A 19,695-nucleotide genomic window follows, 5' to 3' on the forward strand; every position below is an offset into this window, starting at 1 on the left:
ACGATGGTCACAACAAAGACCAATGACCAGTGTGGAAAGGATTCAATTGCAATCTACTTTCCAAGCTTCAAATGTATCGCGCCAGCCGGGGTATCATGTCGTCACCTTTCAAACCAAACAGAACCAGCCTGTGCCCATGGCCTATCCAGGGAAATCGAAGAAGAAGAAGGATGACAAGAAAGGAACGGAGGTGATCACGCTAGTAAGTAGTCCCTGCGCTCGTGAACGCCAGCATCCAATATCCAGTACACCAAGGGAACTCAAAACCAAGCGCAACGAAAAGAGAGTTGTCGTAAGTCATCATCCAATGCGCCAGGTGGATTACGAAGCAGTCACTGGGGTCTTGCGCGCACCAGAGACATCAGACTCCGCATTAGGGACCAAGGGCGAGGAGTCCATATCAGCAGCGACAGACTGGAAAAGAAGGCCACCAAAGAGAGGCTGGCTGTCGTCGGCGGAGAAAAGCCCACCACCGCCGCGAACTCCCATTGCATGCGACATCTGCTCCTTGATGCGAACGTATCGGTACTTCGATTTGGTAGTGATTAAGGGGTGTTGGACCAAAGGCTGGGGTTTAGAACGAGCGATAGCAGCCATAACAGAATCTCTCTCTTCGTCCGAGTCAATAGGGCCGTTGTTCTCAATATCTTCCTGTAGGGGGGCATTGGCATCGATTGCGGCCTCTGGATTCGAATAGGTCAGTCATCTGTCGTCGGGGCAAAGAACAAAAAGATAGCACATACTCTGCTGGCGAGCCTGATTTTTCTTCTGATACTGCTGAAGTAGCATATCATAAGGCAAGGTACGGCCAGGAACAGACCGCTTGGCACCCATGGAATGACTCTTGCAAGTCAAGGAGCGAGCGCACTGCGCGCCGTTGGGTAGAGTAACACCACATTGTTTCTCGACATCCACAGGACCCTTGGGTTTGGCGGTCTTCGGCTTGGGCTCGTCCTTCTTCTTCTTTTTCTTGGGCTCCCCTTTGTCGTCCTCATCGGCCTTGCGCTTCTTGCCCTTCCTATCCTCGGTGCTCTTGACGGCGCTCTTCTTGGAACTTTTCTGGCCCATCATTGAGTTTTCTCCGTCGGCCTTGTCGAGAGGGTCGTCATCTTTGTCGTCGCCGGCCTTTGCACGATTTGCTGCGTCGCGTGCCTCCTTCTTCTTGCGCGCCTTTTCTTGCTTCGCTTTCAGACAACCGCGGACATGCTCGGCCGCTGTCTGCTTAAGAGTGGGGCGCTTGCAGTGCTTGCAAATGACAGTTTCGATCAGGTCTTCCTGGCGCGGTTTGCCGGTTGGGAATACGGAGACGATCTTGTCGTCGAGGCTAGGGAGAGGGGATGAAGTAGGAGAAGTGTCAACAGGACCGTCTTTGAGATCTGAGAGGTTGTTAGAGTCCGTTGTGTCCGAGGCACGGGGTCGGGGAGCCGTACCATCTGCCTTTTTCTTAGTTGACGCCTTGGACGTCTTCTTCACTTTGATCTTGCCGGGTTTGGTGTCCTTGTCCGTGAAGGAGTAACCGGACGCATCAACCAGACTTCCCGTTCCTGTCGAACAGCATGTTATCAGTTGGAGATCTTTGTCGACTCCAGTTGCATTGATTTTTTATCAAAAGCGGCTCAAGTTTGGCGCGCCTTCGTCACAATCGGTACAACTTACCTCGACCAGGGTCGCCATTGGTCGCCATGGTGGGCGCAAACTGAGAATAACTCGAAACACAAAACGCTCTCAGGTTTTCACAGCGAGCGTTTTGTACAAGGCTTGGGAATGGTTATCTAGGAACACTGTCCAGCATCTGGAGTCAAGGTCGGGCTGGGGCTCCGCATTTGGATGGATCACGTGCCATATATTGTAGTAATATTAGCCCTTCATTGTTTGAGGTTCTATTATTAGGGACAGCCATTGTAAAAAAAAAAAATTTCAAATTCTATTTGCTACTGTCTTTCAACAGCGCATCAATGATCTATCAGATATAGGCCATTTGGGCACTGAGTACCTCCTGTCAAACAATGAAGAGACCCACACCGAATGTTATACAAGTCCGAAAAGAGCCACTAAGAGTACTTTGCAAAGCAAAGACTGCTGTTAGTTCCACCAAATCCAAAGCTATTGGTCAAAGCCACATCAATCTGTCTAGACTGAGGGTCCTTCGGCGCATAGTTGCAATCAAACCCGTCGGCCAGACGTTCCAGGTTGATAGTAGGCGGCATAGTATTCTGTCTCTGGTTAGCAAAATCTCTATCGAATAACCCAGGATGTGAAAGCACCACTAACCTCATGAATCGCAAGCACACTAATTAAAGCCTCGATAGCACCAGCACCACCAAGAAGATGACCAAGCGCACCCTTGGTACTACTGACATTCACATCAGCAGCCTTCTCCTTGCCATCGGAGCCAAGCAAAAGGGACTTGATAGCAGCATTCTCAGCAGCATCCCCAACAATAGTCGAGGTAGCATGTGCATTGACATAGTCAACCGCGGCAGGACGCAACTGTGCCTGCTTAAGCGCCTTCTTCATAGCCATGAATGCGCCTTCGCCGTTTTCTTTAGGCGAAGTCATGTGGTGCGCATCACTGGAGCAGCCGTATCCTTTAAGTTCGGCGTAGATCCGTGCTCCTCTCGCAAGGGCGTGTTCTAGGTCCTGTATCAGATATTAGTATAGAGCTGGGTATAGTCGGTGTTCGCATCGCACATACCTCGAGGATCATCACCGCTGCGCCTTCGCCTACCACAAAGCCTCCGCGGTCAGCATCGAATGGCCGGGATGCCTTCTCTGGTGTATCGTTGAAAGCTGTCGCTAGACTTCTGGCGCGAGCAAAGCCGCCTATAGCTAATGGATGGATGCAGGACTCGGCTCCTCCGGCAACCATTACATCGGCATCGCCGCAGGCAATGAATCGGGCAGCGTCACCGATGGAGTGTGCACCGGTTGTGCACGCTGTTGTCACGGCATGATTCGGGCCCATGAATCTGTATTTCATGGAGATGTGTCCAGCTCCAAGATTGATCAGGAGCTTCGGCACAAATAAAGGATTGACCTTTTTGTAGCCCTATACAACGAGTCAGCCATGGTCTTCCTCCGAACAGTGATCAACTGACGCCTTTTTCATAAGCTACAACTGTGTTGTAGATCTCGTCAAAGTTCCCAATACCTGATCCCAGACAAACACCCTATAATATAAAATCAGTACACAACCAAAGCGCTTATAACTTCTCAGAAGAATATACCGTAGCCTCTCTCTGCTCAAAAGGCTCAGGCTTCCAGTCAGCATCTTGAAGCGCCTCTTCAGTAGCAGCCATAGCATATTGCGCAAACTGAGCCATCTTCCGCTCATCCTGCAAGAACCATCAGCATCACAGACGAAAGCAACCCAACAATAATATCACATACAGCCCGACTCAACCACTCAGAAGCCGTCCACCCACCATCCTCCCGACTCCCCTTGGGCACAACAGCAGCAACCTGACAAGGCTGCTCAGCAAAACGCTCATCACGCTCTTTCACATTCACAATGCCACAATGTCCATCCAGCAAACGCTTCCAGGAGCGCCGAATACCTATACCGCGTCACAGCCCATATCAGCAATTCATTCATACTCGGAGCTAAACTCCGGAGCTCCATGCACATGTCAAATCAAATCAAATCATAGCCTTGCACGATCAACAAATGCGCACATGCAGTATGTACAAGCGGACAATAAGCCGCTGCGCTTCTGTCCGCCATTGGCAAGACTTTCCCCTTCCGGAGGGGAGTGGGGACTCAAGACATGGGAGAGTCCGGGGATGCCATGCAGCTCCGGCGAACGAAGCGCGGGTCGGATGATGTGCGATAAAAGGATTTGAGAGGAATGGGGACTTGGAAAATTGGGGAGAAATTGCATGCATCGCGAGTCATACGGCGTGCGCGCGAGCTCCAAAGCTCCAGAAGCTATTTGCAAAGAAAACGATCGCGACTCACCCACACCAAGCGGAGTGACCGCTCCAAGACCTGTTACGACGACACGCCGCATAGCATTGTAAATAGCTATTTAGAATAGCTAAATAACACTTGTGTATAGTTGCAGTGTAAGTGTCAAGGGAAAAGAAAAAGCGGGCCACAGCCAAGAAAGGAAAGTCTGCACGATCGGGTGGCGCTATCTTCCTCTAGGAAGTTCGGAGAGATATAGATACTGCTGAATGCTTGGTGCTTCTTCTTCTTCTCTGCTCTTCAATCAACTACAATGTCTTGGAAGACCTTGCTCACGCTGGCTCTAGCCAGCTCCGCGGCCGCCTGCTCGCACCACAATGACGGCGAGGTCGTGCCAGAACACGAACGGGCCGAACTACTCAAGAAATGGGATCAGGAATGGTCGTTCTCTGGAATTGCCAGTTTCGCCCACTTGAAGCCTGTCAAGTGTCTCATCGAGCCGGATGAACACTATGACATTGCTGTTATCGGTGCGCCGTTTGATACCGCTGTTAGCTACCGCCCTGGTATGATATGACCTCCCATACCCCAACCAACCTACACTACACCACTTCCCTCCAAGCAAGAGAAGCCACAAAACGAACCAGATGAACTAACAAACCCCTCCAGGCGCTCGCTTCGGCCCACGCGCCATCCGCGCCGCCAGCGCCCGCCAAATGGCAGCAACGAGCTACAACACCCGGGCCGGAATAAACCCCTACAAGTCCTGGGCAAAGATAACCGACTGCGGCGACATCCCGATTACACCCTTCGACAACGGGCTCGCTGAACGGCAAATGTACGAAGCCTTCCTAGAACTAGGCTCTCGCAAGATCGTCAACAAAGCGCCCAAAGCCAACACAGGCATCGGAGCCACACACCCCAAGCTCGTAACCCTCGGCGGCGACCACAGCGTCGCCCTGCCCGCCCTCCGAGCCCTGTACCAGATCTACCAGAAGCCCATCACAGTGCTGCACTTCGACGCGCACCTCGATACCTGGAACCCCGTGCGGTATAGTGCCTACTGGCAGAGCGAACAGACTCAATTCAACCACGGGTCCTTCTTCCACAAGGCTAGTCGCGAGGGCCTAATCTGCAATGCGACAAGTGCGCATGCGGGTCTGCGGACGCGGCTGACTGGTGTTGATGCTGGTGATTATACGAACCCGGGACCTGAGCAGGGCTTTATTCGGATTCATGCGGATGATATCGATGAGCTGGGTCCTATGGGTGTTGTTGAGACTATTATTGCGCGCACTGGGATTGATGCGGAGCAGCCTGTTTATCTCTCTGTTGATATTGATGTGTTGGATCCTTCTACTGCTCCTGGAACGGGGACGCCTGAGCCTGGTGGTTGGACGACGCGCGAGTTTATTCGCATTCTGCGCGGGCTTGAGAAGTTGAATGTTGTTGGTGCGGATATTGTGGAGGTTTCGCCGGCTTATGATAATAAGGGGGAGACTACTGCTCTTGCGGCGGCGCAGGTTGCTTTTGAAATTATTACTAGTCTTGTTAAGGCTGGTGTTGATGAGGAGCTTGGGGGTTGGTATGGGTGGAAGGAGCAGCTTGAGGGTGTTGAGGCTGAGAAGGTTGCTAAGGATGAGCTTTGAGTGGTTTGTCTTTGGTGTATATAGATGATATGACATGAATGAAGTGAAGATTGATGACTATACTATGTGTTAATGTGTTCGTAGACCAGAGTATGAATGATAGCTGGTCCATGCTTTGATCTGCACATGGCAGAGTAACCTACAATTAACTTAACTACCCTTGTTCAAGAGATACATCTACTTTACTACCTCTTCAGGTGTCCCATCAATCTATTATCTACGACGAATCACTTCAAAGAACCAGTCTGATTGAGTCTACAGCCTCCGACTTTCTAGATCCAGAATAATGTTGCAAAAAGTCCAACGCAGAAGAGAACAAAAGCAGAGTCTTGTATCAAAGCGCAAGAGTCATGCCAATAGACAGGAAATAAGTAGAAGTAGAAAACATACGCAGAGCAAGCCAAATCTGCTAGGCAAGGCACATCAATATCAAATTCAGATTCCAGTTGCAAATAGAATGTGTAGAAATATCAAAGGCAAAGGCAAAACTGGGGGATATGGGCATTGGGGGAAAGACGAAAACCGTCAGCCCGAAACACGACGCCCTGACGTCCAACGCCGGAGAGACGATGAGAGAGGTAAAAGCATGAAGTGGGTAATAGGGTGTAATGGAGCGACGCGAACAAAAGGGGAGGGAAGGGGTCGAAATTGCTGTCGCTGAAGTCGTGAAGGAGAGAGAGGTAAGTGACATCAAATGGAACGTCGAGAGACGAGGAGCACGCGCGAGGCACCTCGATATCAGGGTTTCGATAGCAGACGCAGCCAGGCGAAGCAAAAGCAGAAAAGAAACAAGCAAAGAGAAAGAGACAAACGAGGGAGATATGGCAAGTTAGAGAGGCTAGAGCTGGGAATCCCGGGTATGCCAAATGCAAGCGCAAGAGAAAGGGGGTCAAAAGAACAAGCCAATTTCAACTGGAAACGTAGATATGGGACCGCTTCAAATAGCATCGCTAGAACAAAAGATCCCCCCTTTTTTTTGGTGCTGCATATCAATATCCCAAGAAAACCAGTCCAGCCAGGAATATTTGCCTCCCAATAAAACGTGAAACGGAGGAAAAAAGCGATAAACAAGGTTCATTTCATCGTAGCTGCTTCGAGGCGCACGTCAACCAGGCAACCCGACGCGCGACAGTTCATCCGCGCAATCGGATCCAACCTGATCCGAAACAAAAGAAAATTAACCGTGAAGCGATTCACAGCAAGCGGCAGCCTCTTGACTTCTTCTTCGGCGCGGGCTCAAGCGCCGCAACAATAGCCTAGAGAGAAAGTGGAGGTCAGTTTCGGCGGTGTAGAGGGGAAGATATCGGGTAGCAAAAAAGTGGAGGAGATGGGTACCTCATCAAAGACATCCTTCAACTTGTACTGCGTCAGAGCGGAACACTCGACGTATTTCACCGCACCAAGCTCCTTAGCCATGCGGTCACCGTCTTCCTTGCGGATGGGTTGCATCTTCTGGCGGGAGAGCTTCTCCCGCACGCCGGCATCTTCGCGCAAATCGGTCTGGGTGCCGACGATGAGGCAGGGGACACCGGGGCAGTGGTGGTGGACTTCGGGGAACCACTTTTCGCGGACGTTCTCGAAGGAGGCGGGAGAAGTGACGGAGAAGCAGACCAGGAACACGTCAGTCTGTGGGTAGGAGAGCGGGCGCAGACGGTCATAATCCTCTTGACCGGCGGTATCGAACAGTCCAAGGGTGTAGGGTTCATCACCGATCCTGTTCAGCGGCACACGGTCAGATTTGTCGCTGCCGTAGGAATGTTTCGGGGGAAAGGGGTAGCGGCACTTACATCACAGTCACGGCGTAGTTGTCAAAGACGGTGGGCACATACTCCGAGGGGAACTTGTTCGTTGTGTATGAGATGAGCAGACAGGTCTTGCCTACTGCACCGTCCCCCACCACGACACACCTGGGGGAGTTAGCAGGGAGGGGTCAAGGATAGATGAAGGGAACATACTTGATGGTAGCGACAACCATTTTGACACTGTAAACTGTGGAAGTGGTTGGATATTGGATGGGGAGAAAGAAAAGTGGGAGACAAAAAGGGAGGAAGAAGCTGTGGTCTGGATTGAATGGGGCAACCCGCAGAGTATGGGAGTCTAGACACGGGCACGGCTTGTACTCCAAGCGAGATCTCTTTCATCTGTTTACACGTTATTTCTCGATTTAAGCTCTTTTTTTATTTACACGTTAACTGCCCAGAGGTTATTCCCCCTTTCTCTACTCCGTAAAAGAAAAACAATTTCCAAGGCGTTTCACGGGGATCCTCGGCCCCATCTCCTTTCAAGCCGTTTTTTAAGCCAACGGTAAAGCGTTCTGGACCCGTAATATTGCTTGCAGCTACTTAAACCGATTTAATATAAGGCAACTACGCTCGAACGGGATCATCCCCTATATATCCCCCTCCCTCCTCCACCTCCTTACCCCTAAGTCCAAGCCCAAGCCCAAATCCAAGCCCCAACCAAACGGCCCGATCTAGCTCCAGTTCCAGCTCCAGCTCCACAAAAGCCTTAGTCTGAACAGGTAACTGCAAGAATGAGGTACCTAGAGACACACCAGAGTAACCTAGAGGTCATGGACGACTTACAGTGCTGACTGTACATGGAGGTACCAACCTAACGTTAGCGCTAACAAATTGCATGCACTCCTTTCCCGCTCTCCCGGTCTCCGGCCTCCGGCTTGGGCATATGCCTAATAGATGAAAGCCAAAGTCCTTGGGAACGGAAGTGTGTGTCTGGTAGGCGTACATGCATACATATGCAGGTACATGCACGGGCTATCTACATACGTGGTTGAATACGGGATGGAGATGAGAGAGGGCGGGAAAGCGGATAGGGGGAAGAGTGAGAGTGATAGGGGTAAGGAGACCTGGATATGGATTGGTCACGTTTGCTCTGCTCTGTTGGCGGGAGAGTAGGGCAGGTATGCATGGTGTTTACAGTAGGGCTGGACTGGACTGGACTAGATTGGATTGTGCTGGGTTGGATTGTGTTGGATTGGGGCTGGGACTTTCTTGTCTGCTACTGTCAGTTAAAAGTCCGTCAGTGATGTACAATTTCCAGCTACGGGGTAATGGTTACCTGTTTTACATAGAATGTGTTCAGATATCTACCTGGTAGGAGCTGGCGGTTACTGTGCCAACTAGTGAGATGAACTCTCCCCTGATAGAAAACGGTTGTTACAAGGAGATGAACGGGGCCCACATAGCATCGTGATGATAACTACAGGGCTGAAGGGCGCGTGCTTGTTACAAGTATAGAGAAAGCCCAGAGCGGCAAGCCGGCCGTATCGCAATGCGAGTTTAGTCCCGGTCGGAAGTTGGCTACTTGGACAGGTCGATCCTGGGAGGTGCAGGGCGGCATAGGGTCTAGGCTGGGCTGGGGGATTTGGTAAAGAGATGGGTCTTGTGCCTTGGTCCATGATCCTAGGGTGGATGAGTTGTCTACACTACAGCACAGTCCAGTGCTCGGGCCAAGTTTGCCGTGTACAGATGGAGGGTCATTTGTCCAGAGCTTAAATCCACTGTGCAGATCTATCGAATGGGTACAGTCTCTGAAACGTCTAGAACTCACAAAAGAAAAAGGAGTCGCGTCAAATGCAAATGATGATCTGGCTCGTGGGTCAGTAACTTATAGATAAACATGTACATGTAGATCAGAATGCGTTGAGACTGTCTTCGATCACGTTGAAACAATCAATAACGCCGCTTGCTGGGTTGTATCGAGATGCAATAGCAATATAAACCACAAAAAAGGAAAAAAGATAACACACAAAAGAAGATGGCTCGGTCATAAGTTCGTTAAGATCATGTATAGGGGATGCACACGGAAGAAAGGATTGCCAGTTGGTGTGACGGTGATATATGGCTTAATAACTGGTAGTATTCAAAGCGTCTTGATATTCACCGCAGCGTGGCTCGCTGTCATATTTTCTATTTCTGCCCTACTCATATGGCTGATTGAGATGTGCTGCTGCTGTTTTTGACTTCTTGTCAATAAATTCCAAGCCAATTGTTGATTCCATAAGGGGCCAAATTGAACAAGGGAACACGCTCCATGCGAGCGTAACCCCAGACGGATGGAGATACGAAGGGGAAGACTTCTTGACCTTGGTGAAGTCGCTAGAAAGCAAGATTAGGGTCGAGCTCCAAACATACGGCCTCGAGGTGAATATATCCATCTACCACCTTTTGATTACCAGTTCCCTGATTCTTGGAGGTGTTGGCATGTGTTGTGCGACACTGACAGAATGGTTCCAATCCTTAACCTGCATTATCCGACGAAACGCTTGCTTATTATCCCTGTCAATGGAGTTTTGACAATTCCAACCGGCGAAGAGACGACAGACACGCTTCCGATCGACTACTATTGTTTCATTGATGGCCAGCGCCTTCGGGAGAAAACATTGATATGGTGGTCGTCGTATATGAGGATTACACCACAACGCTAATTGACGGTAAATCATACTAGTTAGGCTCCAACAGGTTAATAGAACTTCGAATGATTGATCGATTGATTCACTTGGCGTTAATGCGTGTATTTTCACATTCTTGCGCAGGTACGAGTACCAGATCACATCGTGACGTATTGGAAAAGAGCGATCATGACGGTTAATCCATTTTGTTAGGAAGAATAGCCACTAGAAGCCCTGATGCCAGCGCAAACAATTCTGGAGCCAAGTAGGTCTGCTGGGAAGACAGTGTCGAGGGCAGTAGCGAGGGGGCGCTGAGCCACACCGGCTAGTAGATGAATGGGTTGCTCGCATTATATCATATGATCACAACTGAATTGAAATGAACAAGGCTTGCTTTCTGCCCTGCCCGTCCAAAACTCTCCGAAGTCTCCGAGCCTAGTCTCAGGGTACTCACTCAGCATCTATATCAACCATCACGAACCGCCACAACTCTAGTCACTTATCCAACGCCCAGATACAACCCCAAACCAGAATGAGCGACTTCACGGAAGCCAACCGCAAACACTTCGAGTAGAAACTCACATCCCCATACCACAACGAACACGCTAATCCTAACCGCCCCATAGCAAAGTCGCCTCCAACCACCAAACCGACTTCGGCGACCTCATCAACAGCATTATTGCCGAACTCAATACCCGCCGCGAATCAATCAGTGCTAAGCTAGTCGACACCGACCCAGTAGGCGAAGTCCGTCTTCTCGATTATGCCTGCGGCGCGGGGACAGTCTCCAAGGTACGAGCGTACCAAACCACCACAATTCCGAGTCTAATATATAGAAACGTAGGCTCTAGCGCCCTACACATCTTGTACAATTGGCCTGGACCTATCCGCAAACATGGTCGCCGAGTACAACAAGGCCGCCGCCGAAGCAGCGTTTGGACCTGATCGGATGAAAGGGTACCAACACGACGTCCTCTCCGCGCCGAGCACAACGTCCCTACCTAGCGGAGTCCTGGCGCCCTTTGACATAATAGTCACAAGCATGGCACTACACCATGTCGCCGATCCAGGCCGGCTACTGCGCGCGTTCAGCGAGCTGCTCAAGCCCGGCGGGGTGTGTGTTGTGGTTGACATGGTTCCTGGGTCTGCTGTTCATGAAGGCAATGAGGAGAGGTCTGAATCTGATATAAGAGAGGCCCTACAGCCGGAACAGCGTGAAGTATTCAATACAATTGGGAAGCATGGGTTTAATGAGGAGGAGATGAGGGCGCTGTATGCGGGAGCCGGGATGTGGACGGGGTTTGAGTATGTCGTGTTTGGCGAGCCATTCCGGTTTACAATGTTTGGGGAGAGGTTTAGGACAACAGGGTTTATTGCGAGGGGTGAGAAGAGTGCTGTATAGCTCTTTGGTACATTTTGTATCTTACCTCGCAGAGATTGATTGGGGAGATTGGAGAGAACGAAGTATGTAAAACACCCCGACGTCGGTAATTGACATCTCCTGGCCAGCTCTTCTCCATCTGTTCGTAGTGCTATGTGTAGCCAAAGAAAACACTGAACAACCTCAGCTGCCTTTTATCATAATGAATGCTATTCACAATCCAGCCACAAGGTTATAGAGAACTCAAATAACACTCTTCTTCCTCAACGACATCCCCCCAGCCCCAACAATAGAAAGCGCAAAAAGTGCCACAGCCAAATACCACGCTGAAACAAGCGCTTCATTATAAACCCTCTTCACAGCAGGCATATGCCCTCCATCAATAACAGAATCCAAATTCGTCGCGCCAATCTGCCGCACAATATCCGGACGCACGGCGGGCACCGTGTCCAGAATCCCGCTTCTCAGCCGATTTGCAAAAAGCGCTTGACTAACCGAGACAAAGATCGCTCCGCCAAAGGTCTGGCAAAAGGTCACGATCGCCGTCCCAATTGGGATGTCAGGCGCTGCAAGAGCAGCCTGCGCTGCGATGATGGGGAGCTGGATGCCCATTCCGACGCCGGAGCCAAGGAGGACTTGGTAGCCTATCCAGTTTGGATGGCCGGTGGTTACTTCGAAGGTAGTCATGAGGCCAGCGCCGACGACGGAGAGGATAGCAGCGAAGTAGAAGAATGGCTCGGGGCGCCCGGTGGCAGTGACGCCGCCACCTGTGACGAAAGAGAAGATCACCATGGAGAGCATGAGGGGGAGACACATTATGCCTGAGTTGACGGCGGAAGCGCCCTTGATAGCCTGGAACCAGATGGGGAGGTAGTAGACAATTGTGAAGTAGGCACCGGCGAACAGGACCATGAAGATAGAGGAGAATGCTATGGGGCGCATGCGGATGATCCGCGTGGGTATCATGGCGTTTTCCTGACGCTTAATTTGGATGATTAAGAAGATAATTACGAGGATGCCGGCGAGGACGAAGAGGGCGATGATGCGGCCGTTCGACCAGCTGTATGTCGTGCCCCCCCATTGGAGGGCGAGGAGCAGACAGACGATGGCGGGAAGGAAGGTGAGGATTCCAAGCGGATCCATGTGTTGGACCAAGGTTTTGGAGGAGGATGTTTCAGCTTCTACTGTCGTTGGTAGTTGGAGGAAGAAGAGGAGAATGAGAACGACCGCGGCGCCGATAGGAAGGTTTATGTAGAAGCTGCCGCCGCTTAGAGCTGCTCAAAATGTTGGTTTGGGTACTTACCACCATCTCCAGCTAACGTTGGACGTGAATGCACCACCGAGTAGGGGACCGATGATCGATGAGATACCGTATATGGATCCAAAGATTCCATTATCTGTAACAGCCATCAGTGCCCCGTGGTGGACCACGATCAGGACATATCTTACACATAGGACGCTTCCTCGGCTCAACAGAGTAAGCAACAATAACCATAGCCCCTTGGAAAATGCCCGATGCCCCAAGACCAGCAATTGCTCGGCCGATGATGAACGCATCGGAGGTAGGCGCCGCGCCACAGACGGCAGATCCGATTTCGAAGAGAAGTATTGCAGTTAGGAACACTAGCTTGACGGGGAAGTAGCCGTATAGCTTTCCAAACACGAGCTGGAACATACAAGTTGTAAGCAAGTAAGAGGATCCATACCAGCCGACGTCGCCGAGGGCTTTGAACTGGTCGGTGATCCGGGGGATCGCAGTGGCGATGATGGTGTTGTCCTACAGCAACTGTCAACCAGGATACTGCAGCCATAAGAAGAGACTTGGGGAAACGGACCAGCGCAACCAAAAATACTGCAAGACAAAGAACAGTGAAAACAGCCACCAGTCGGAGCCCAGTTAACTGGGCCTCCTGGATGACTGCGGGCACAGATGTATCTTGAACAACCTCCTTGCTGGGAAGGTTGTCGGGAACGGGACCATTGATGTCTTCGACAGACGACATCACGACTATTCGGTAGACAGAAAAAAAAACAAAGCAAAAAGCTGGTTAGATTGAGATACCGAGATATAGGCCCAACTCCCAGCTGGATGATTAGGGCTTTTGAGCCACTCAAGGCCAGAGTAGTTTGTCATATGGGGAGTCTAGATTAGCTGCACTCGCCCCTTTCAGACTCGCTAGTCTGAGAAGCTTTGAGCATGATGGCCCATTGTTTTGAGTACCTTGTGGCGTCGGTGCTTTGGCAAACAAAGTAACGCACCGAAGAACAGCCCCAATCGGAGCGCAAACTGCTCTTGTCCGGCGACATCTTGACAAGTCTCCGACAGGATCTACCACTGGCTTTGGTATACCTGACGTCTTACAGGAGGATAATTTATTTTCCAGCTAAAATCTGCTCTAGATTGTTCTCTAATGGCCAATGACTGCTATGTCCGCGGCGTACAGGTCAGTTTGATCTTAGGGTGCGTAATCCAATTGTCTAGATCGCGCTTCCACTCCTTCGAATTCCTGCCCTGGCTGTCCGCAAACCCCAGCTTGAATTCACGCACAAGGTGGACCAGAAAGATGCGAAGGATAAGGTCTGCAACGTACTTTCCCAAACACTGACGAGGCCCAAACCCAAACCGCCACATATGATATCGTAAATCAGACCCCTTGAGCTCTAGGAACCGGTCGGGCCGATAGTCATAGCGATCCATGCCCCAGAAGTCATTTTCAACATTCAATGCGTAGGCGTCAACGATAAAATTGGTTCCGCCTGGAATGACATAACCATCGAGAATGCGCTCAGTCGGGGCAGCTTGGGGCACTGAGAATGCGGCCAGCGGTTTGAGACGAGAGGATTCTAGAATACATGCGGCAAGATAGGTCGAACTTCTCTGGAGATATTTGGGGATCGCGGGTCCTTCTGTGTCCTGTGTGGCTTGGATAGTGGTATACAATTCATCCTGGACGCGTGGGTGGGCAGCGAGGAAAACAGGATTCCACGACAAGGCACCCATTGTAACATCAAGATTTGCGAAGAGCATCTCGTCAAGAGTCTGGTATACATTGTCGGCTGTGATCAGACCCCGGTCTGCCGCAGCAAACAGCTGATGAACTGGCGTTTCGGTACCCTTCAGGTCTATAGATCTGCGATAGGCACCTTGATTGAAGGCTATCCATCGCGATCGGAACTCCCGCAAGGCATGGTTTGCTTCTGTAGGTAGATACTGAGACCACGAGTATCGGGCTACTCCACCCTTGATAACGGACTGAAAAAGCCTTTCACGCAGAGGAGCCATTGCGCATAGTTCGTCTTCCATCACAGCAGTCATGGGCCCGTAAAGGACATCGCCGATGATAAGGAACGGGAGGAATTTGAGGTCCTCGACCGGATCTAAGACGCCCTGTTTCAGCGCTTGACACTGTCCAAGGTAACTGTTCACCCGAGTATGGATGAGGTCAATGTAATCGATCGCAGAGTTATGTCGAAACGCAAACTCGCTCACCCCTCGCAAAGTTCGCCAATCCTGCCCACTGATAAGCCCTAGACACTCCCCCAGGACCTGCCCCATGAGATACCCCGAATCATTATTTACTGCTTTGGAATGTCGATCAGAGTCGCGGAAGACTAGCTTGACGTGTTCGGGTTTCTGGAGAACACTGAAATCCACGTTAGTCTCGATGCGCCTCACAAAGCATACCACGTACACTTCTGGTTTTGTGCCTGCCCAGATGCGATAGATCTGGCCATGTTGTTTTGCCCATGAGGTCCGGTTCTCGATACCGTCCAGGAATTTGCCCTCATCTCCTTGTCCGTTGGGCCATCGGTATGGGCGGCCGGGGATCGATCGTCCTGTTTCGACGTGCTTGAAGGGATATTGCCGGGTTAGATATAGCTGTTATTAATGATGAGTACTGCACTAATTAAACTGGAGGAGAGTCAAACGTACGTTCAAGATTGTTGATATCAAATTAGTGAGGCTACCTGTCAGAATAGGCCTCAATACCCAGCACCACGCGGCGTATGTGATTGTGGATGCGAGTATGATGTAGATAGACTTGGTCTGTCCGGTCTGCAAGTGGTCCAGCCAGGTGGGAAAATTGATACTTGCTACAACGTCCATAGTTGTTGTCTCCATCTGCTGTGATTTGCTATATGGGAGCCTCCCTACTGTTATAATAATATTCATGGAAGTGATTGGAGGTATAGAGCTCCTCATAACCCCATTGCGGTGTCCGAAAAACGGGCCGGCTAACTACAATGGATAGGTCCCGCTGGAGTACCGGTTGTGAGGATTCTACGCCGGTTGCTAGTATGATATGATCAATACTGATTGGTTTTGACGGAGGTTTTATGCCGGCCGCCAATAAAATTGACCCCTTTCTCAATGCTCAACAAAGTTAAAGTACTCATGAAGACTTCTTGCTTGCCAAAACAACCTCCATATCCTCAGTGATCAACTGCTGCACAATGCCAGCCGCGACAGTGGCTCCTGACAGGATGAAACAAGTTAGTATTCCACAGTAAACACCAAGGAGAGGATATAAACGCACCACTGCCACATGCATTAGCAACAGCTTTCATAGGAGTGCCCGCGTCACCAGCAACAAAGACACCCTTGATATTGGTCGAGCCCAACGGATCGACTGTCTTGATACTTTCGCCCATGACGGGATTATCCTCAGTCTCGACCCCAAGTTTCGTGATCACATCCTTGCCAGCCAAGACGGTGTATGGCTTGTGTCCCAAATATCCCAGCTTGTACTCCTTTCCGCCTTCCACAACGACGGTAACGCCCACGTCAGGCTCGACGGCAGGGACCAAGCGGATGATCTTCCCAGTTTCAACATTGAAGTTCAGTGCCCTGACTTTTTCCAGCGCCGCCTGCATCGCCTCGTTATCCGGAACGGGGCCATCGCTGAAGACAGTCGCTGGGCCTGAGCTGGGGGTAACGAGGAGATTCAACATCTGTGCGAGATGGGCATACGCAGGGTTGGGGAAACCGAGCACACCACCTGGGAGATGGGACCTTTCATAGCCATCACAGAAGAAACACTGGAATCTACACACGACTCACATTAGCACCCCGCACAAGGCAGTGGGGGAAAAAGAGTCTCACATATTGTGAGGCCAGTTCTCACGGTATCCCTCGATATCCGGAAACACCTCGACAGACCCCATAGCCAGCGCCAACTTCCGCCCAGTCCAGCTGCGGCCATTTTCGGCAACAACCTCAAACGTCCCCGGGGCCCCATTTTCACCGGTCGTCTGTTGTATATCCACGATTTCCGCCTCGATGAAGTCCACGGTGCCGTAGTTCCTGATTTGCTTTGTTGCGACGCTGCGGAATTCTGCTGGTGGTGTCCGGTCGCGGGATATGACATTGTGCATTTCAGCGGCGCCCTCGTTCCTGAAGCCTGCACCGTTGGGCTTCGTGAAGATAGCGGCACGCCTGCGAACGCGGCTGAGGCCCAGGGCAATGGATAGGCCTGCTGGGCCGGATCCGAGAACCAAGGCATCGTATTGGGTTGCTGGGGCAGTCATTCTATAAGTTAGTGGATTTTCCAGTGTAGTATGTATGTTAACTAGATGTGGCTACAGCACAGATATTTTCGCGGATGTTCGATTCAAATAGAAACAGGTATGAAGCTGGTGAAAGTGCACTGAACGCGGGCATCTACCAGGCCCCCTGGGTTCTCATCCAGCGGTCCGTTTCAGATTGATCTCACCGGGCCGAAAGATCACATCACGAATCGGAGACTATGCGGAACTATACAAACAAACCAATGATACAGGTTTTCCTGGTGGAGAGACCTCTACTGCGCCGAGACCTCCCCCTGCTGGAGTCCGCGCTTTCTCCCCTGGACATTCAGCATCTCGCGTTGCTCCGGCGTCCACATGCACCCGATCTCATCACACAGCACATCTGTCGATTGCGACTGTTGCTCCTGGGAAGCAATGTCCTGCACTTCCTCCAATACTCGTAGAATATTCAGTCCTATAATTTTCTCAATCTGGCTCTCGGTCACCCCACGCTGTAGTAACTCTACCACAAGATCCGGAAACCGCGATACATCATCCAAGCCGCCTGGCCCTTCTAGCATGCCGTCAAAATCGGAGCCTATCCCTACATGGTCATACCCTATCTTTCCCGCGGCGTAGAGGATGTGATCGGCCACCTGGGCGAGTGTTGCTTTGCGGCCGCCGCTGGGGTCGACCAGGTCCCGCAGAAAACAGATCATGATCATCCCACCATTGTTTTGTAGCAAATGTAGCACTTCATCGGTGACATTTCGGGGATGCTCGACGAGTGTGGAACTATACGGGCCTGTCAGGAGCTATTCGTGGACTCAAATCGTACAGAATGCATACCAAGCAGAGTGGGAGAATATCACAGGAGCACTAGAGACCGCAAGCACGTCTCTCTGGGATGCATCACTGGTATGGGAAAGGTCGATTATCCTTCTCATTCACGAGGCTTAGTTCCTTATCCATGCCCGGTAAACAAGATACTTACATCCCGATGCGGTTCATCTCTCGAATGATGCGTTTACCGTCCGCACTGAGACCATGATGGAGCGCTGTATCTGTCTGATGTAGCGTGAGAAGCATTCAGGTGTCATATGGAAGGTAGGAACCCACCGCTGAATCGCAGTATCGATTACTCTTCGTATGTGAAAGCGTTGCATATCGTACCCCCAGCCTATGAAGAATTCGTAAAACACTCGGGCTATGCGCTATCTGATGAAGTCCTTCAATCCCGATTAGACTGGCAATACGTCCTGAGCGAAAGACCTTCCAGACGTCCGCGGCGCTCTCTGCTAGCCCGAAGACATGCGGATATTGATTGACTATGCGGTTAATTCCGTCAATCTGCTGCAGGGTCTGGCGGAGACACTCCAGGTCGGGATCAATGGAAATTGCTTCAGATGGCTTGGGGCTGGAGGGGAATTTGCACGGTCAGGATCCTGTCTATTCACCTCATGGATCTCGGATAAGAAGACGAACTTTGGAACATAAGCACTCCAGAACTGGCCTCCCACCAAACCCCGGCGTAGTCTAGTGATATCGGTCTGTCCAACAGGCAAGTCTTTCAGATTCTTGTTATCGACTGCATTGAGATAGAGCCCGCGGATTATAAATGGGAAGTCATTATGGCCATCTGCGTTGGATATCTTAGCTGGATGGCACCATGCAATACGAACAACTGTCTTACCGATGAGTGGTACTCTGCGCAGCAACTGCTCTGCTTGGAGGAGATATTGACTTGTACTCGAATAAGCACACATTTTGGTATTAGAGATCGAGCCTCAAGGAGTACGTCTACCAGGTACATTATGACAGGTTAGGATTTCTATTATAAAAGCTCCGGAATCCGTTATACGGACCGACACGGATACTATCACAGACCATCGCCTCGTGTCCAGATTCTAGAATGGATATGGTCGTGCCACCCCCACATACAGCGGTACACCGTAACAATCACGCTTCCAAGCCATTTGGGACAGTGCCCTTGTTCATTCGTGTTCACCTTGGTGAGGCTTGCCAGGATTCGAATCATTCTTCGCCAGAAGACCAGGAAAGACCAGGCGCCAAGCTGGGCTCGATATGTCAGCGCTGGGCGATAGACTGGTAGAGACCGCAGAAAGGATTGATATTGCTGAGGAAGATTGAACTCCTGGGCGCCGTCGATGATTAACCCCTGTGAAGTTCAGCTCATCCGGTCGCGTTATGTTACACTTGGTGGAAATTCCTTACCATATATCTTGCACTAGGCGCTCGGTTCGGCCGCCATGGGTATTTGGCCTTCAAGGTGTGTATCAGGATATCTGCTTGGTCCGGTGCTATGACTTTAGCATAGGCGGTGATCTCATCATATCCGACCCCGGCGCCTTCAGTTAGCACCAGGCGTCGATAGTCATCCGGTGTGAGCAGGTAGGCAACTCCATGAACTGGCGGAAGGGATTTAACTCCACCCTCTATCTGTTCATCCCTCAGCGGTGCTATACTGGCGAATGCGGGCTCTGCGTAGGGGATACCGAAAATATCGAAACAGAGGACATAGCTAGGTACGACGACAGCCTGCATGCTGATAGGTGTAATTCCACGGTTATTCATGACCGTGGACTTCATATTGGATCCGTAGGCAAAGTACCAGATGGCCTTGTCATGTTCGCCGGTCCTTAAGGCCGTTTGATGGGCTTGTGTGGACATAGTGGCGACGAACGGAGAGGGAGTATGTTTTGTTTGTAGTGAAACAGATGTTAAGTTTAGCCCTAATCCAACTCGAGGATTTTCCTTTTGTCTTTTTATGAAGGAGGGGTGCGGACGGCGTACGCCGGCTTCCTGAACATACAAGAGG

The 19,695-nt window shown here is 50.9% G+C and overlaps 9 protein-coding genes across 9 annotated transcripts; 2 read left to right on the forward strand and 7 right to left on the reverse strand.

Annotated features, from left to right (window-relative positions):
* Nucleotides 1–321: 321 nt before the first annotated feature.
* PENARI_c028G00747 (deubiquitination module subunit SGF73) lies at nucleotides 322–1,684 on the reverse strand (the record flags this gene model as incomplete). The annotated part of the gene is made up of 4 exons (XM_022636156.1): nucleotides 322–683; nucleotides 744–1,376; nucleotides 1,431–1,544; nucleotides 1,657–1,684. The coding sequence occupies 4 exons, from the start codon at nucleotides 1,682–1,684 to the stop codon at nucleotides 322–324; spliced, it is 1,137 nt and encodes a 378-aa protein (XP_022483922.1).
* A 367-nt stretch (nucleotides 1,685–2,051) lies between these two features.
* On the reverse strand, nucleotides 2,052–4,010 carry PENARI_c028G10908 (putative beta-ketoacyl synthase (Cem1); the record flags this gene model as incomplete). Its single annotated transcript, XM_022636243.1, has 7 exons — nucleotides 2,052–2,213; nucleotides 2,272–2,640; nucleotides 2,696–3,049; nucleotides 3,099–3,170; nucleotides 3,228–3,335; nucleotides 3,391–3,557; nucleotides 3,959–4,010. The coding sequence occupies 7 exons, from the start codon at nucleotides 4,008–4,010 to the stop codon at nucleotides 2,052–2,054; spliced, it is 1,284 nt and encodes a 427-aa protein (XP_022483917.1).
* Nucleotides 4,011–4,220: 210 nt separating this feature from the next.
* On the forward strand, nucleotides 4,221–5,556 carry PENARI_c028G06432 (agmatinase; the record flags this gene model as incomplete). Its single annotated transcript, XM_022636204.1, has 2 exons — nucleotides 4,221–4,473; nucleotides 4,577–5,556. 2 exons carry the CDS (start codon nucleotides 4,221–4,223, stop codon nucleotides 5,554–5,556), a joined length of 1,233 nt encoding a protein of 410 aa, XP_022483942.1.
* A 1,193-nt stretch (nucleotides 5,557–6,749) lies between these two features.
* cdc42 (Rho family GTPase CDC42) lies at nucleotides 6,750–7,531 on the reverse strand (the record flags this gene model as incomplete). The annotated part of the gene is made up of 4 exons (XM_022636218.1): nucleotides 6,750–6,812; nucleotides 6,892–7,270; nucleotides 7,344–7,463; nucleotides 7,512–7,531. 4 exons carry the CDS (start codon nucleotides 7,529–7,531, stop codon nucleotides 6,750–6,752), a joined length of 582 nt encoding a protein of 193 aa, XP_022483980.1.
* A 2,968-nt stretch (nucleotides 7,532–10,499) lies between these two features.
* On the forward strand, nucleotides 10,500–11,369 carry PENARI_c028G00644 (class I SAM-dependent methyltransferase; the record flags this gene model as incomplete). Its single annotated transcript, XM_022636155.1, has 3 exons — nucleotides 10,500–10,537; nucleotides 10,594–10,759; nucleotides 10,812–11,369. 3 exons carry the CDS (start codon nucleotides 10,500–10,502, stop codon nucleotides 11,367–11,369), a joined length of 762 nt encoding a protein of 253 aa, XP_022483895.1.
* Nucleotides 11,370–11,591: 222 nt separating this feature from the next.
* Nucleotides 11,592–13,351, reverse strand: gliA (MFS-type gliotoxin efflux transporter gliA; the record flags this gene model as incomplete). Its single annotated transcript, XM_022636254.1, has 4 exons — nucleotides 11,592–12,606; nucleotides 12,652–12,745; nucleotides 12,798–13,125; nucleotides 13,184–13,351. 4 exons carry the CDS (start codon nucleotides 13,349–13,351, stop codon nucleotides 11,592–11,594), a joined length of 1,605 nt encoding a protein of 534 aa, XP_022483989.1.
* Nucleotides 13,352–13,773: 422 nt separating this feature from the next.
* On the reverse strand, nucleotides 13,774–15,456 carry gliC (cytochrome P450 monooxygenase gliC; the record flags this gene model as incomplete). The annotated part of the gene is made up of 3 exons (XM_022636184.1): nucleotides 13,774–14,992; nucleotides 15,041–15,228; nucleotides 15,283–15,456. The coding sequence occupies 3 exons, from the start codon at nucleotides 15,454–15,456 to the stop codon at nucleotides 13,774–13,776; spliced, it is 1,581 nt and encodes a 526-aa protein (XP_022483907.1).
* Nucleotides 15,457–15,742: 286 nt separating this feature from the next.
* On the reverse strand, nucleotides 15,743–16,877 carry gliT (thioredoxin reductase gliT; the record flags this gene model as incomplete). Its single annotated transcript, XM_022636154.1, has 3 exons — nucleotides 15,743–15,825; nucleotides 15,887–16,395; nucleotides 16,453–16,877. The coding sequence occupies 3 exons, from the start codon at nucleotides 16,875–16,877 to the stop codon at nucleotides 15,743–15,745; spliced, it is 1,017 nt and encodes a 338-aa protein (XP_022483905.1).
* Nucleotides 16,878–17,149: 272 nt separating this feature from the next.
* PENARI_c028G11365 (uncharacterized protein) lies at nucleotides 17,150–19,547 on the reverse strand (the record flags this gene model as incomplete). The annotated part of the gene is made up of 8 exons (XM_022636246.1): nucleotides 17,150–17,651; nucleotides 17,706–17,771; nucleotides 17,851–17,924; nucleotides 18,129–18,273; nucleotides 18,342–18,495; nucleotides 18,550–18,582; nucleotides 18,798–19,035; nucleotides 19,092–19,547. 8 exons carry the CDS (start codon nucleotides 19,545–19,547, stop codon nucleotides 17,150–17,152), a joined length of 1,668 nt encoding a protein of 555 aa, XP_022483960.1.
* Between the last annotated feature and the right edge of the window lie 148 nt (nucleotides 19,548–19,695).

Source organism: Penicillium arizonense (assembly GCF_001773325.1).
Source record: "Penicillium arizonense strain CBS 141311 chromosome Unknown PENARI_contig028, whole genome shotgun sequence".
NCBI classification, from domain to species: domain Eukaryota; kingdom Fungi; phylum Ascomycota; class Eurotiomycetes; order Eurotiales; family Aspergillaceae; genus Penicillium; species Penicillium arizonense.